Source organism: Rattus norvegicus, chromosome 7, assembly GCF_021556685.1.
Source record: "Rattus norvegicus strain SHRSP/BbbUtx chromosome 7, alternate assembly SHRSP_T2T, whole genome shotgun sequence".
In the NCBI taxonomy this organism is placed as follows: domain Eukaryota; kingdom Metazoa; phylum Chordata; class Mammalia; order Rodentia; family Muridae; genus Rattus; species Rattus norvegicus.
In genome coordinates this window covers 68,266,970-68,283,389 of record NC_141540.1, presented here as the reverse complement: position 1 = coordinate 68,283,389, position 16,420 = coordinate 68,266,970, and the positions used below count along the sequence as shown (strand labels likewise).

Sequence of the window (16,420 nt, the reverse complement as noted above, 5' to 3'; positions counted from 1 at the left end):
TAAATAAATAATAACCAGGAACGGCTGTTTAACATCATACCTATTCTAAGACCATCACAACAGAGAATAAAGAGTCGGACAAAGGCAAACAAACAAAAAACCCCGGGAATGTAAGAACTTAGGAATGAGATATTCATCCAGGGCTTTGAAAAAGCATCAACATGTTACTGGAAGTTTAAATGCCTTCAAGAATGTACCAGGCAACGTTCCCAGCAAAGAACTGCAAAGGCCCTGACAGTACATCTCTGATTGATCTCCTGGCTCTACATAGCCAGGAAGAGAAGGCTAAGCCAGAACTGTATGCTGCACACCACAGCATTGAGTGTAATGGAAAACTTCACACATCCAAGAAATTCAGTGAATTCAGTGCACGATGCACGAGTGGGACCCATACCTACTCAATCTCTTCAAAGCAGCTAGAGAAGGAGGTGAATCACCATATAGGAGACACTCTCAGGAAGACTAACAACAAACTTATCAGAAACCATGGAGACTAGGAAGCAAGGAGATGACATATTAAAAATGCTGGAAGGGAAAAAAAATCTGTTCACAAAGAATTCTATATCCAGCAAAACTCTTTCAAAGGTGAAGGAGAAGCTGGGCATGGGGGAAGCTGAGGCAGGAGGATCACAAGTTTGAGACAAGCTTGAATCAATTAGTGAAACTCTTTACCCTCAAAAAAGGAAAATGAAGACATTCTCATTTGAAGGCTTTCCCTTTTGGTTGTTTCGTTTTGTTTCAAGACAGGGTCTCTCTGCATAGCCCTGGCTGTCCTGGAACTCACTCTGCAGACCAGACTGGCCTTGAACTCAGAGATCTGCTTGTCTCTGCCTCCTGAGTGCTGGGACTAAAGTCATGTGCCACTACCAGCATGCACCCAGCATGATGCATTCTTTCCTTATAGAATTTAATTTACAGAATTTTCAAAAGGATGTACATGCCGAATGAAAAAATACTAGAGAGCAACCCAGAGCTCCACGTAGACATAAACGCCAGTTAATTAAATAGTAAGGATTCTCCCACATAACTATAACTGCATAAAATAATAATTATTCAAGTGTTGATATAATTACATCATAGAGATATTAAATTTGTACGAAAACAAAAACATAAAGAGGAAGAAGAATGGGAGGACAAACCGGAGCACCAAATTCTCACACTAATGAAATTACTTCCTAGCAATTGAAATTATAGTGCTTTAAGTCAAGAAGTTCACTATACCCTGCAGGCAACAAATGAGAGAACTCAAGCAAGAAAGAAACAAAAATTTTAACGTTGCATTAAAGTTTATTTTACAAAAAGAAGTCAGTAATAGAAAAGCAGGGAAAAAAGACCTGGAAAACAAACATTGAAATGGAGAACATTAAACCCATTTATGTGAGAGGTGCTAAAGACTGATCCTAGGGTCTCTATACTAAGCAGGCACACTAGAGCCAACGCACATCAAGCACCCAGTAAATCCAATCTTGTCAGTAATTACATTAAACTTACTTGGACTAAACATTCTAACTAAATGGCAGAGACTGAGCTGGAGAGCTGGCTCAGCAGTCAAGAAGCTCTTCGGTTCCCAGCACCTACATGGCAGCTCACAACCACCCATACTCTAGTTCCAGGGTATGATGCCCCCTTCTAACCTCTGCGGGCACCAGACATGACGTGGAGCACATATATACAGGGAGGCAAAACATACACACACATGAAAAAAAGTAAACACAAAACATTTTCAAGGCAGAGATTGGCATCATGAATAAAAAAAACACCACACAATTAGCGTTCCCTCCCAAATCATACTTAGAATAAGAAATGCAAGCAACCAGGAAATGAAAGAATGGGGTCACGAAAGGATAAAGAGATTGGAGGGGTGGGCAGCTGTAGAGATGTGAAGATGAAATTAGCCTTTAGGCAAAAACACGTTATTGGAAACAAAGGGATAAGAGAGATCCGTCCATGAGGAAAACAACAGCCATAAACATATGCATTGGTAACAGGGACCAAAACCCCAAAAAACACGAGACAAAATCTTACGGGGGCAAAGCGGTACATAGGCAATTGAAGAGGGACTTAACATCCTACTTCCAACTGTGGATAAAACAGGCAGGTAGAAGGTTCACAAAGACACAGAAAAACCTGAGCAGTATGCTAATCCACATCTAACTAGTGAGTTGCAGACTTTACACAGCAATAGTGGAATACACATCCATCCCATAATGCACAGGGAGCCTTCTCCAGGATAGATCACACAGCAGGCCATTACGTAAACTCTGACTTAAAGGGCTGAAATCACATACAGTCTGTTCTCTGACTACAAGAGAACATAGTTGTCATTCATTTGGAGAAGGCAGGGACTTTTGCCATGGGAGAAAAAAAATCTTAAAAAAAGAAAAACCAAAAACCAAACAAACCCATAAACCAATTGTACAGCACAAAGTTAAATGAGTACAAGGATGCACACGTCTTCTGGCTTCATAGCTGAAGTGCAGCACGCAAAGAGTTACCTGATTTGTTCTAAATCAGAAACAAAGGTATAAGTGGGGGCAGATTATACAATGGAGGCTGTGTGAGTTGGAAGAAATGCTATCATAAAATCACAACTCTGGCTCTTTGATTACCAGTGTATCGGAAAGCTGATTGGAGGACAGTCTTAGGAGCACAGCAAACACGTTTATAAGTGACCTCATAATATAACCCAACAAAACAAGATAAACGATTTCGAATCTACTTGGCTTTTCCTTGGCGTGAGGCTGTGAGTGTTTACTAATATGTTTGACTTCACTTATTTCATGAGAAAGACTGGGCGTACATTTACAAGTCAATTATTTTTGTCAAGGTCTAAAGCTGGTTTTTGTAATCCCTCGCCACCAACACCTCCTGCCTCAGAACTTCCCTACGGCTTTTGAGTAATGACAGCTGATCTGAGCAGTTGTGGCAGAGTCCAAATGGCCCCACAAATCCTAAAATATTAATTAATAGGCCCATTACAGGAGAAGCTTTCTAGCCCATAGCCTAATAACTAAATAATTGTTGGGTGGGCCTGGCAGATGGTACTCCAGAAAAGATGGGAAAAACATGTGGTCGTTATTTTATGACCAGTTTGTGGAACTTTCTTCAGTGTAGCCAATCTTGTAATCTTGTTTTATCTGCAAACCTATCCAGCCCTTTCCTCTCAGATACTCTGAAGCAATTCCCAGAGAAAAATAGTATAATTGTTTCACCTTTAAATAGTTGAGTCCATTCCCATTATATTTTAATGCGTAATACCAATGAAAATATTTATTTCTTTTATAAGCCTGGGGCCAACCATATTGTTAATTTTCTTTCTTTCTTTTGGATTTCTTCTTGATTTTTTTGTTTGTTTGTTTGTTTGTTTGTTTGTTTTGTTTTTCAAGACATGGTTTCTTTGTGTAGCCCTGGCTGTCCTCGAACTCACTCTTAGACGAGGCTGGTCTCGAACTCAGAACTCCACCTGCCTCTGTGCTGGGATTAAAGGTGTGTGCCACCACACCTAGCAAGTTTCCCTTTTTTATTATACAACTGGCAGGTTGGCCAGATGATCTCTAACTTGAATTTAAAGTTTATAAGACATGGGAAACACGTATTATTTTTCTTTTTCCCCCCCAAATCTGGAACATGAGCTGAGCAGTCACCATTCTTCCAAAATCTCTCCTACTTTTTTTTTTTTTTCTTGCTGACCCAACACTGGGAAGTGATGATTGACAGGAACTTGCTAGGGTCACTGATGCCAGTTTGTACAGTTCTGTGGTTTAAGTCAGAGAGAGTCCATTGAGCACACTGCTTTCCTGAGTGTGCAGAGGGTGTGTGGTGACTTGCTGTGAGGTGTTTCATGGTTGTGACTTCATATTTTTCTCACTCCCAGATCAATTGCTCTGCCTGTTTGTCATAGTAATAGAAGTTGCCTGGAACCCAAGCTGGACTCTAGCAAGAGTCCTGCATGAGTGTGTGTTTGCTCCAACTTTCTGACACTGGACTGACTATTGCTAAGCTAGGAAAATGGTGACCAACCACCATGGAACCCTGAACCCAGGAGGAGAAAACAGAGGTCTCTTACTTTTTGGTTATGACCAGGCATCTAATAATAGTGTCCTAATCTTATGTCTTCCACTCCTACCCAACATCTTCCACGCATACCCATCATCTTCTGAAGAGCCCACCCCCTTTCACCATGGAGTGACCAGATCTGCAAGCATCAACCTGGAAGATTAAAACAGAGGCTTGTTTTCATGTCCGCCCTTGACCTCCCCAAACCCTGTCTCTAGACTCCTTGGTCCAGCCAGCTGATCCGATCCAGTCCCTGGGAGATAGGCAAGGACACTCTGTCCCCATCTTTTGCTCGGTGACACGCTGAATCTTTTTTTGGGTAGCGTAATTGGAGCAAAGGAGGTTAGCTGGCTGGACCATCTTGTCAGAAGCAAAAGACAAGACACGGGAGATGCAGCAGTCGGCTCCTCAAGACTCCAAGGACAGAAAACGCCATCAAGAAAGTAGACTAGGATATCGCCTAGGATATGCAGCTCAGTCTTTGGCTTGTCACTTAGTTGAAGGAACATGGCAACTCATTTGAAATACTTTGTAGACAAGGATTTTTAAATGATGAAAACTTTTTGAATAATGATTACCTTTAAAAAAAAACAAACAAAAAAAACTGCACATACATGATTTAAAAATTGTATTAATACCATAGATCAAGCACCCAGGGAAACAAGGAACCACTTGAAAAGTCCAGTGGTTGTAAATAATATCAGATGAGACCTCTGTTTTCTCTTCCTGGGTTCAGGGTTCCACAGTGGTTGGTCACCATTCTCCTAGCTTACCATGGTCAGTCCAGTGTCAGGAAGTTGGAGCAAACACACACTCATGCAGGCCTCTTGGGTTCCAGGCAACCTCTATTACTATGACAAACGGGCTCTTCCAGTTCTCGCTGTGGAGGCTTGCTTCCTAACTTACAAGTGTGTTTTCTTAAGCCACTTCCTCTTACCTATTCCTCATCCTTCCAGTACAGCTGAAGGTCAAATCCAAGGGTGGTGGCACACACCTTCAGTCTGGCAGGCAGATCACCGTAAGTCCAAGGCCAGCCTGGTCTACAGGAAAAGTTCCAGGCTAGCCAAGGATATTTGGTAACACCTTGCCTTAAAGAATCTTGGCGATTGTTTTCAATTGTGTTCTTCCTGAACTAAAGCCTATATAACCTACACTTCCTCTCACACGCCAGGCATAGTGATGCAGGCCCGTGGGCACAGAAAGAGGAGCAGGAATTCTCACTGTCGCAGTTACCTGCAGTTAACTGAAAATGTTATGAAAAAAGGAACATGGAAAATGTTAAATAGACAATTACAGGAGTGGGCAATTATCTTTTATTAGTTTTTAAAAATAATTGCTATGCTTTATTATTTTGTTGTTGCTCTTGTGTGTGTTCTTATGACGTGTGTGCTATTTATGTGTGTATGAATATAGGCATTGGTGTGTTACAACGATGAGCTCTGGTGTCAAGCATCACTTTCTACTTGGGGACAGGGTCTCTAGGTTTTCTGCTGTGCATGGCCCACAAGCTTCCGGGGAGTCTCCCTCCTCTGCCTCCCATTTCTCCCATTACAGACACTCACACTACTGGTGGTGTGTTTCAACGTGGATTCTGAGAAGTTGAATCCAGGTGTACATGCTTGTGTGGTATTTCACTTCATAGACCCATCTCTCTAGCCTCCACCCACCCCTTCTGAGACAGGGTCTTGCGGTATAGTTCAGACTGGCCTAGAACCCGTGATTGTCCTGTCTTAGCCTCATAAGTACCAGAGTTGCAAACAACCCACCACATCCATTTTTCTTGATTTATACGCACGTAAGGAAGAACGCATTCCAGAGTTGTGTGTGTCTTCATGCACCCAATGGGACCTTGGTTGAATAGCCTCTGCAGATTAGCATCATGCTAATAGTTTAGATTACTGTTAACATCTTAGATCCTAACACTAAACACAATCGATGTCCTTTGATGTTTTACCCCACCTGTCAAAGTTTCTTTACAAGGTGGAACAGCTTACAAGTTATTATTTTTTTTTTCTTTTCTTTTTTCGGAGCTGGGGACTGAACCCAGGGCCTTGCGCTTCCTAGGCAAGCGCTCTACCACTGAGCTAAATCCCCAACCCCCCTTTTTTTTAATGTAGCTCAGGCTAGCCTCATGCCATGTAGCTGAGGATGGTCTTCAGGGAATATCTCTTAGGTGCTCAGCCACAGATGAGACATCAATATCTCAAGCTCTTCCCAAGGGACCAACACAGAAGAGGGAACAGAGAGAAAGAGGAGCCAGGGAGGACTGCATCTAAACCGCTTCTTCTGGATGTGACCAGAAGCCTGCGTTCACAAGCTCACAGCAGCTGTGGCTACATGAACAAGAATGAGCCAGCAACATTCTAGCATAGAGGAGGAAGAGGTTTGCAAGCCCCTGACCCCTAACTAAGGAGCTGTGAGCAGCTGATGGCTTCTAAGGGATGAAAAATCAGTTTTCTTTAAGGGTGCAGCCAATGACAGATCAACCTAACCTCACTCCGGTGGATGGCCCACACCTGGGACTATATGAGCAGTGCAAATTGGAGAGAGAGAGAGAGAGAGAGAGAGAGAGAGAGAGAGAGAGAGAGAGAGAGAGAGAGAGAGAGAGAGAGAATAAATGACACAAAGTTCTGTGTTGAGAAGAGGAGGAGATGTGGGAGGGGTTAGGGGGCAGGGGTGGGGACAAATGATTAAAATCTATTGTATTGAATTCTCAACATTACTCTTGGGAATAATTTTTCCTCCTAGAAACTTCTTGTGTGATTGTACGTTCTGTCCACAATAGCTTTCCTTGAGGCACGGTTGGAATCTTCACTACCACGCCTGTGAAGAATCTGATTTGAATTTGATTTTGAGTCTGTGCTCAACAAGCGATGACCGCCCCATAATTCATGATATTCTCTTATGACTCTGTGACTCGTCAAGAAGAAACTGCACCACATTTTGCTGAAGATTTTCTATATACATATTTATATATACATATATAGTATTTTATTTAAAATGTCATTGAGCATATACAGTTCTTGAGTTTTTTTCCAGGGGACGTTGCACCTAAATTTCAAAACACACAAAATAGATCCCCCTTTAACTAAACAGGTTCTCGTTTGGGGTTTACAAAAGTCGAGGTTTCACAATCACGAAGCATAAAGGTACATGGTTTGGAAACCAATCTCCAGACAGATTCTTCTCGATTCACTGTATGTAGAGTAATTTTTTGGAAACCCAGATCACCATGTATGTATTCTTACAAATGATCCTCACTGGGGCCCTTCCTGGGTTTCCAAAGAAACAAACAAAATTAGAGGCAAATTGGGAATGAAGAAGTGATGGCTGGATCCCCTAAACACACACACAAAATACTCATCTAATGATAGAGAGCAGAGGAATGGAGGAACCAGGGTCTCCATTTTCAGCACGTGACAGCTGGCCACAACAGTATGTTCACTGCTTTATTTGGTCACCTCGTACCTGGTTGCTACACAAACAAAACTTCACCTAAGACAAGGGAAAGAAATATTAAAGCTATTTACACAGATACCATTGTGAATTGGAAAGAGTGGTACTCCCCCAAATGGCATTCACATCTGACAGGGGCCTCGAGGCTCACAAAGGAGGTCAGGCTGCTCACGTAGCATCCTCTGAAAGTTCCAGTGCACGTGTGCACGCGTGTACACACATGCACATAATGTCATGTTGCCACATAGCAACCGACACTTGCCCAGAGAAGTGGGCTGTGGTCTGCAGACCGTAATACTTCTCTGTGCTCATGAGCCCTCACTTTTATGAGCTCCCAACACAAAATCCTGTCCTATGGCTGAAGACTACCCTACGACCCCATTAGATCTGGTAGGATCGGGCTGTTTGCCCCTTGCATAGACAATTTTCATTGCTTTCTCCAGCCATCCTGGAAGCACTGATTCACAGAATAACATACTCTGAACTCTGAAAACACCAGAGATCCTGGCTCACTTAAGAAGACAAGACACCTTGAAGGAGTGCACTCAATAGCACTGGCTGCCACTCGCTCCCTCAGAAAACAGCAGAGGAAAGAGGAGGCAGGGTGGGAGGGCAGAGAGCAAACCAGGTACTTTCCCAAAGGGATTCCAAATTGGTGACCAGGGAGAACTGAACTCCCCGCCCAGATGGCCAAGATCTGGAGTGAAATTTGTCTCCTGAGGCTCTGAGTCTTGCTCACCTAGGGGCATGATTTCCCTCAAGAAAGACTTTCAGAGCAGAGTGGTGGGAAGACACGGCTGGCTTCACATGGCCCCGTGGAGGTAAGATACTAAGAATTAAAAAAAAAAAAATTCAACATTCCCCATCCTCCAAAATCGAATACTGTGAAAAATAGCTGAAACACTGACCTCTCTGGCTTGTGCCAGTCAAGACAGCTTCAGATTGCTCCAGCCCAACTGTCACCCTCCTTCCCAGCCACAAAGGATGGTCACTAAGCATAGGCAACCCCAGCAGGCCCCTCCTGCACCTTCGCCTGTTGGTGTTGGAGGAGCAAAGCTTCAGTTGTCACTAAGAAGAAGCTTTGGGGTCCACTCTCTTCAGGGAAGTGCCTCTAGTCAGAGAGCAGATGCTGGCTGAGCAGAGAGATTTAGGGTTGAGGGAGCCTTTCATTAAAGGCAGTAGCCACACAACCCCCCAGATGCCCATAAAGCCTTGACTAGGAAATCGAATGCTTCTCATTACGCAAAGCCTCCTCTGAGGCTGCTGGGGCAAGCGGTCCCACTATAAGTCAGACAGACATGATTTCTAAAAACACACTGAAATATGCTTTGCAGAATTCTGAGTGTGTTGGCCTTTGGCCTTCCCAGGAGTTCCTCCAAGGGCCAACTTGCTACACAGGTCCATCCTGTTCTGTGAAGGGGTGACTTAGAGTCTCAGGGAACAACGAGGCCCACACAGAGTAAGCCCAAAGCACAGAGCAATATCAGTGCTGGGCAGATCTGCCATGGGCATTAACAAATCACTTTCCCCACTTTTGATTTATTCACTTCATTTGTAGTCTTCTCCCCTGAGCCCCACCCCCTGCAACACAAACTAAGATCTTTCCACACAGCGGCGGCCTCACGGAGAGAACTCTTTTCCAACTAAAACCAGCAAGGACTCTGGGTTTTAGGGTAATTTGAATTTGGGCTTTTCGGGTTTGGTTTGGTTTGGTTTGACGGTACATGAACTGGGAGAATGTTGTCATGACACCTACAGGATATTCACACTCCAATTCGACAGGAGGCTTGAATGTGATTGAAGAAGGTCAAAGTGAGACTCAGGAGGTCAGAAAAGCAAAAATATGAAAGGCACGGGGAACCCAGAAATACTCCCTATGGAAGGCGGCTCAGGTCTTCCGCAGAGTTCAAGACCTTCTCAAGTTTCCCCGTTTGTGTGTGACTTTGAGAACGGGGCACGGGCTGGAAGAGGACTACGCTGCTGTAGCGTGCCTGAACAGTTTCCCACAGCATCGTATTCTGTCAGGGAAGCAATGGTTGCCACAGAACACTTCCAGCATCGGTGTCAGGAGTGGGGAAGACATCCTGAAAAAGAGGCACACGTGGGTGCCCCCAGCATGGCCACAGCTCAGTCCTCAGGCAGCGAGTTGGCACACACTCACAGTATGTCACCTGCCGGGCTGGGCCCTGGCTCTACACAGTGGGGTGACTTTGTTCCTGAGTGGGATGGCACCAGGCCTTCCCCTAAGAAAATATCTACAATTCTAGGAATGTGGACGGCTTTCCGGCGGGGAGGGAATGCCCCGCTGCCCTGGGAGGTTGGAACTGCCTTCTCCTCAAGCATTTTAGGGAAATGACACCATTGGATCCATTCTTGGGTTGGAAATGTCTGATTTATACCCAGTTGTCAGAAAGCTGATATCCTGGAAGACAACAGGAACAGATCTAATAGGCAACCGGATGCTACTCTGAAGGCCCCTGGGCAGAGCAGCAGTCTGCCCAAGAGACGGCTGATTTTTAAACTGGACTTTGCTGGTCCTCCCAGCAAGGAAGCAGGGGACAGATACTGTGCTCATGTGCTCATGTGCCCGTGTGTGCCCACTGAGGCACACACACCAGTGGATGCATAAAAGGAAGGAGATCTCAGCAATGTGAAAGGGGAGGGGGGCATCACAATGACCAACTGCAATTCAAATTCACTTTTATTCAAGTGTCATCCTAGTTATCCTTGCACAAAGGTGTCAGGAAGAGCTGCTGCTTAGCTGAGCTGTGACACTCGATCCTCCTGTGCCTGGAGAACAGTCAGCGACCAAGGAGCCTGAATCCCACACCCCCTTCCCTAAGGAAACATGGTCAAGTGCTGGATACAAGAGCCTGCTTAGCCGTGGTGCTGGACGCTGCTTCCTATGCCTCTCCAGGACACAGAAGGCGGGGAGTATCGCCAATCCAGAACCGCAAACCCAGCCTCTCGTGGCAGAGCCTCCAGACACACAGAGGGGCCTTAAAGATAACCCAGGAACCACTGGTCCAATGAAACACCCATGTTTTGAAGCAAACATATCTATTTGGGGAGAAAAACAGAACCCCGGGGTAAATGTTACACAACAAAGACAGACCGTCACCTTAGACATTGCTCTGGACAAAACTATGGGGCACAGAACATGGGACTAGTCAGAATGGGCTGGTTTCTGATCTGGAAACTGTCCAGTGACAATTTGGAAAGTCCCGGTGGAGGGAAATGGGAAAGATGGGAGAAATGTCAAAAAAACAAAAACAAAACAAAAAAAAACCCAAAAAAACTCTGCCTCACCCCACCATCACCACAAAAGAATATAGAGAAACGGAGGGGGCAGGAAATGGGGGGCAGGAAGGATCCCTGAAATAACTGGAACACACAATGAGATGACTGCTCGTACTTTCTGAGGTATGGTCCCCCAACTTTTCAATGTGGCTCTTCTCCTGGAGAGATGCTGGCAGCTTGACAGGCTGAGAAGTCTTTTACCAGTTACACCCGGAATGGCTGTCCCTGCTATTCTAGGTAAAATAAATAAACGTGTGCCTGCGCCCCAAATAGGCTGCTGCCGCCTAGGAGCCCTACTGTAGAAACCAAGAGAGATGTAACCCTCAGTAGCAGGCTGTGCGTTTTGCTCTTATTCAGTGTCCAGACCTGTTACCAAAGAAGAAACGGAAACCCAAGGGTCTCCTTGAAGCAAAGCCAGAGGCCTTTTGGCAGCAAATTCCCCACCTGGGCTGGGGAAAATGTGCGTCACCTGGAATCCAGCCCAGGTACTTACTCCCCAGTCCCGCCCTGCTTGGAGGCACCCCAGTTTTCTTCCCTTCTTCTGTCTTCCTAGTCCCCTGGGTCACTTTCATGACAGTTTGTTTCCGTGTATTAAAGGAATGACGTATACAGAAATGTCATCTCCTGAGCCCAGTCGGTCATTTGATATCCGCCATCCTCGGTCCTTCAGGACGCCTCGGGCACGCATCACCAGGTCCTGAGCTGCCAGTGTGTACCTGTGCAGGAGAAGGCAGGAAAAAGACAGTCAGAGCAGCAAGGGTAGGGTCAAGGCCCAGAGAGGCTGGAAAGGAACCATCACTACGATCATATACTTCCAATTACCTTACAGTTATTAACAACAACAACAACAACTACTACTACTACTACAACTTCTACTACTACTACTACTACTACTACTACTACTACTACTACAACTACTATTGTTACTACAACTACTACTAATACTACTATAAGTACTACAACTACTACTATTTATACAACTACTAATACTACAACTACTACAACTACAACTACTACAACTACTATTACAACTACTACAACTCCTCCTCCTCCTCCTCCTCCTACTACTACTACTACTACTACAATGACAGCAACTACTACTGCTACCAAAGCAAGAGCCATCTTCTCAAATGTACAAGGCTAATGTATTTGGGGTGGTGGATGAAGAAGGTACCACATTAAATGATCTCCAACCTCATCCCAGCGCTTGGCCTCTCTAGATGTTATTAATGCAGTGGAGCCAGAGGAATCTTGGTCTGGTGTTATTATACCTTAACAAAGATCCGTACAGGCCCAGTCTTCCATGACAAACAGCATTTGGCTAAATAAGTACATGAGGGGAAAGAAACAAAACCAACCCAAAACTTCTGTCATCAATGTTTATTTTTAGGACTTCCTTTTGTATCAAAGGGTAGTGGCTTGTTTTACATTCAGTGGTTCTGGTAAACCTTCTTGAGAGGCAGGTTCAAACGTTGAGAGGGAAGTGTTAAAGATGCCACACATGGTATAGGAAAAGGACATGGGGGCGAGGGGTGGGCGGGTGTGAGCGATGGATAAGCCTTGCTGTGGGTGAGTTTCCCTATGCCCGCCTTTGTTGGTGTTATGTTAAGTTCACGTCAGGACAGTGAGGGCTCACTTTCATGGAGATGTACACTGTGAACTTTGAAGAAAAGGAGTAATACTGAACTAGCAGAATGGCTGCCATCTAGAGAAGAAGTTGCAACTTGAGGGGAGATTTGTGGGCATGGAATTCTGTTAGCAACGAGACATAAAAATTAAATAAAACACCGGTAGGTCCCTCCTCAACGACTGGTCTGTGCAGAGCCTTAGCTAAGAGACTTCAAAGAAGTCTGGTGGGGATGGATTTAGTGTGTGGTGGATTATTTTCTAAGCCTTTGCCAGGAAACAAGTGATTCATCTTTCCTTTCTTCTTCTTCTTCTCTTTTCTGATTTCACATTCCCCAAATAACCTTCTGATTATGATCTGTCTCCCTGTGTAGGCTTGCCTACCAGAAAAGAATATGCTACCTTTTTTTGTGCTTTGAAAGTATCAGTCAGCTATATTTCTCTGTATAAATGTCAGCTAGCATTCTGGTTTCGTAAGCTTGGTTAAGGTAAGCCCAGTTCTGACAATGAATCTGTTATTTGTGTCGAGATTAAATCACGTTTGCAACCTAAACAGCTGAGACACGGATTCTGATAAATCACCAGGAAAATAAATGTCACCTATGTAAGTCCTCTGGGAAGCTTGACAATGGGGCTTTTACAAGGTGCTCACGGCCTTTTCCCTGCTCAGAGTGCCTCAGCGTTCGTTCCCTGTGGACTCTTGGGACAGATGCCTTTCCTCTAAACTGAAGAATGTACAACACTCAGGTAGAAACAGACTTCACTGGAAGAACAAGGACTGTAGTGAACCGTCAGGGCTGGGGACCTTGCAAGCTGTACAGATTAAAAGAATTAAGTCTATTCCTAGAGCCAAGGTGGATGAGACCCACAATGCATTCAATACAAAACCAATGTCTCCTTCTGGTTGCACGGGAGGCACATGGGTGAGACAGATATCTTTTTCTAACTCCACCGAGACGATGGTTGGCTTGATATGGAGTCTATTATTCTTGAGCAACCAGTGAGTCTCTTCTTGCCATCAAGAAATAGAGAGAGGGCTAGACAGAGGGCTCGGAGAATAGTCTGGAGCACTTGCTGCTCTTGACGAGGACTCCAGTTGAGTTCCCAGCACCCACATGGTGGTTTACACCATCCTCAACTCCAGGTCCGGTGGATCTGATGCCCTCTTCTGACCTCCGTGGGTACCAAGCAGGCATGTGGTACACATAAACATTCAAGTAGACAAACAAATGCCCATATACATATAAATAAATATTATAAAAAAGAGACAATGGCATCCAAGGAGGCTTCGGGCTGAAGGACTATGAATATATATATGTGAACTTTATATGTATGTGTGTGTGTGTGTGTGTGTGTGTGTGTGTGTGTGAATGAATACCTCAGTCACACACTCTACAGCTCATCCTCCAGACTCACAACAGCTTCTAAGGGGCTTATCTGAGGTTATTCTCGGTGTTTTACATGTAAAACATAACCATGAGGTAGCAGTAATGTCACCACATTCCAGTGATGTTTATCTATCCACTGACTGACTGTCTCTGAACCTTAACTCTGAAGGTTCAGAAACTTCACTGATGGTGGTGGTGGTGCACGCCTGTAACCCCAGCACTTGTGGCAGAGGCTGGTGGATCTCTGAGTGTGAGAGCATCCTGGTCTACACAGAGAGACCCTGTCTCAAGGCAGGAAGAAAGGACCTGCTGACTCAGATATTAATTCCTTCATTAGGGTTGAACATGCCTTCAACCAGCCTGAGGGGTGAGGAGACACGGGCATGGTAAACTAAAAGGCATGGCTGACAAGAAAAGACAGAAGCTTGTTAAAAAGTCAGGAAAGGAAGCTCTGACAAGCCCAGACACAGCTCTTAATGGCTGGCTGGCTGGTCATGAGGCAAACAGGCCTGATCCGGTCTGGCAGTCCTGAGAAATGGCTAGGGACCAGGACGAGATCAGTCAGAATGAGCACAGCCCCATACTGTTCATGACTTTGGGATTTTCGCTGTTTTAGTTTGTGGGGACAGAGTCTTGCTTTACAGGCTACAATTCTAATGCCTTAGCCTCTGAGACACTGGAATCACAGGCTGCCATTTCTAGTACTTTTAAACGGTCAGAGTTAGCTCTCAAATTTTTCCACTCTTTTTGTTTACAGAGGGGGCGGGAAGGGGAGGAGAGGGAGAGAGAGAGGGAGGAGGAGAAAGAATTTCATACATGTACACAGTGGAGCATTGACATTTTAAAAGTAGAATCCTAGACCACCTGGAGACAATGGCCCCTTATGAAACTTACACCCCAAGGGTTTCATCTCAATGAGGTGTCACTTTTTAAATATAGTTGTCACTTACTGCACGATAAATTCCTTGAGAATTGACCATTCATCTCTTTTTCCTTAGGTTTTGATTGCGAGCTACCCTTTAAGGACCATACATCTCTCCAGCCCTTCTCTTGGACTTTGAGCTTGGACAGTCTGTACCTCAGGCTGAACTAGATTCGGAAGATGACCTCAACCTTCTGATTCTCATGCCTCTACCTCGAGTCCTAGGATCCCGTGTGCCACCATGCCCAGTTTTATGTGGCCTTCGAGATGGGAGCTGGGCTTTGTGTATGGCAGATCAGCACGCTGCTCACTGAGCTATATCCCAGGTCCTGAGTTTCCTGACACATAAGTCCCCTCTTGTTCCTCCAATGTCTTCCTTTTCACTTAAGTCCCCCGGCCTCTTACCAGGAGGCCCTATTACCTTCCCCACCCCCATATCTCCTCTGATAGCCCAATCCCAAGGCAGCTTGTCCATAGGCATTCTGCTCAGCTAATCCTGCTGACTGTGTTCTTTAAACTTGGAGTCTCCTTTTGACCGTCCTTCTCTTTTTCTGGCATCCATGCATGATACACCCCCATTCACCAGTGTCCCAGTTTCCATAACACATGGCACCTGCTCTCTCTGACGGTCCTTAATTTTCTCTGTAAGCCCCATTCATGTCTTAGGAAGAACCCGGTGAGTGTTCAGCTTGTTCTCACTTCCAGTGTGCCGCCTTCCCACCAACCTTCCCTAAACAACGAGATTCTCATTCCCAAAACAGGAAATCACAGCCCGCCATGCCACCTCCTCACCTTGGTGACGCTCAGCTACAAAGCCTACAACCGCAAAAGGACTAATAAGTCTCGTCGCCATCTTAAGTATATCATGTCTTTAATGGTACACAGCTAATTAAAAGAAAACCTGACCTTAGTCATTCGAGTATCACTTATTATAAAATGGTGTACATGAGCTTTTACTCTCACTGCAACACAGAAGCAGACAGACAGACACAGACAGACTGACAAAGACAGACAGACAGACAGACAGACAAGGACGGATAGACAGACACAGACAGACACAGGCAAACTGACAGACTGACAAGGACAGATAGACACAGAGAGACACAGACAGACTGACAGACTGACAAGGACAGATAGACAGACACAGACAGAGAGACACAGACAAACAGACTGACAAAGACAGACGTACACACGCACACACATACATGGAGGCTTATTTTGTGATTTGCACTTGCTTTCCCCACATGGAGAAGCTGCCATACTGACAGCTCTTAGAACATTTTACCCCACCCTCGCCCCCGCTACACACAGGTGATTTGGAGACACTGTTATTTTTTGTTTCATCAGGCAATTATACTCAATTTTCAATATACCCTTGACTATTTCTGCCATAGTCCTAAAAGCTAAAACGACTTTAAATACCTTCCTTCACCACCCACACAACAGTGTGATATTTTAGCTTGCTCTGGCTTTCTGTCCCTGTTAGCCACTGTTATCAGTTATCGTCTGGGCAGGCAAGTAAGCCGATGGGTGTGCAAACGTCCTCTCCTCTCACAGTCCACTCCTCACTTTGGATTTTATTTCCCACTAGACAAGTACATTGTCCACAGTCCTTTAGGTAACCTTCCGTCATCTTCGGACAATGAAGACCTTGATGTAACTTAGAGTAAGA

At 44.9% G+C, this 16,420-nt stretch overlaps 2 protein-coding genes across 3 annotated transcripts in view; one reads left to right on the top strand and one right to left on the bottom strand.

Annotated features, from left to right (window-relative positions):
• LOC148004722 (uncharacterized) overlaps positions 1 to 15,658 on the top strand; it is a 50,125-nt gene extending 34,467 nt beyond the window's left edge. The window contains exon 4 of the mRNA XM_087559356.1: positions 14,825 to 15,658. The gene's annotated coding sequence lies outside the window, so the exon portion shown is untranslated. The remainder of the gene's footprint in view (positions 1 to 14,824) is intronic.
• Ppm1h (protein phosphatase, Mg2+/Mn2+ dependent, 1H) overlaps positions 6,998 to 16,420 on the bottom strand; it is a 264,454-nt gene continuing 255,031 nt past the window's right edge. The window contains exon 10 of one of the 2 annotated variants that reach the window (XM_087557298.1): positions 6,998 to 11,528. In XM_087557298.1, coding sequence (XP_087413424.1) covers positions 11,381 to 11,528 — 148 coding nt within the window. In that variant the 3' untranslated portion in view covers positions 6,998 to 11,380. The remainder of the gene's footprint in view (positions 11,529 to 16,420) is intronic. The other variant, NM_001271079.2, reaches the window with a different exon arrangement.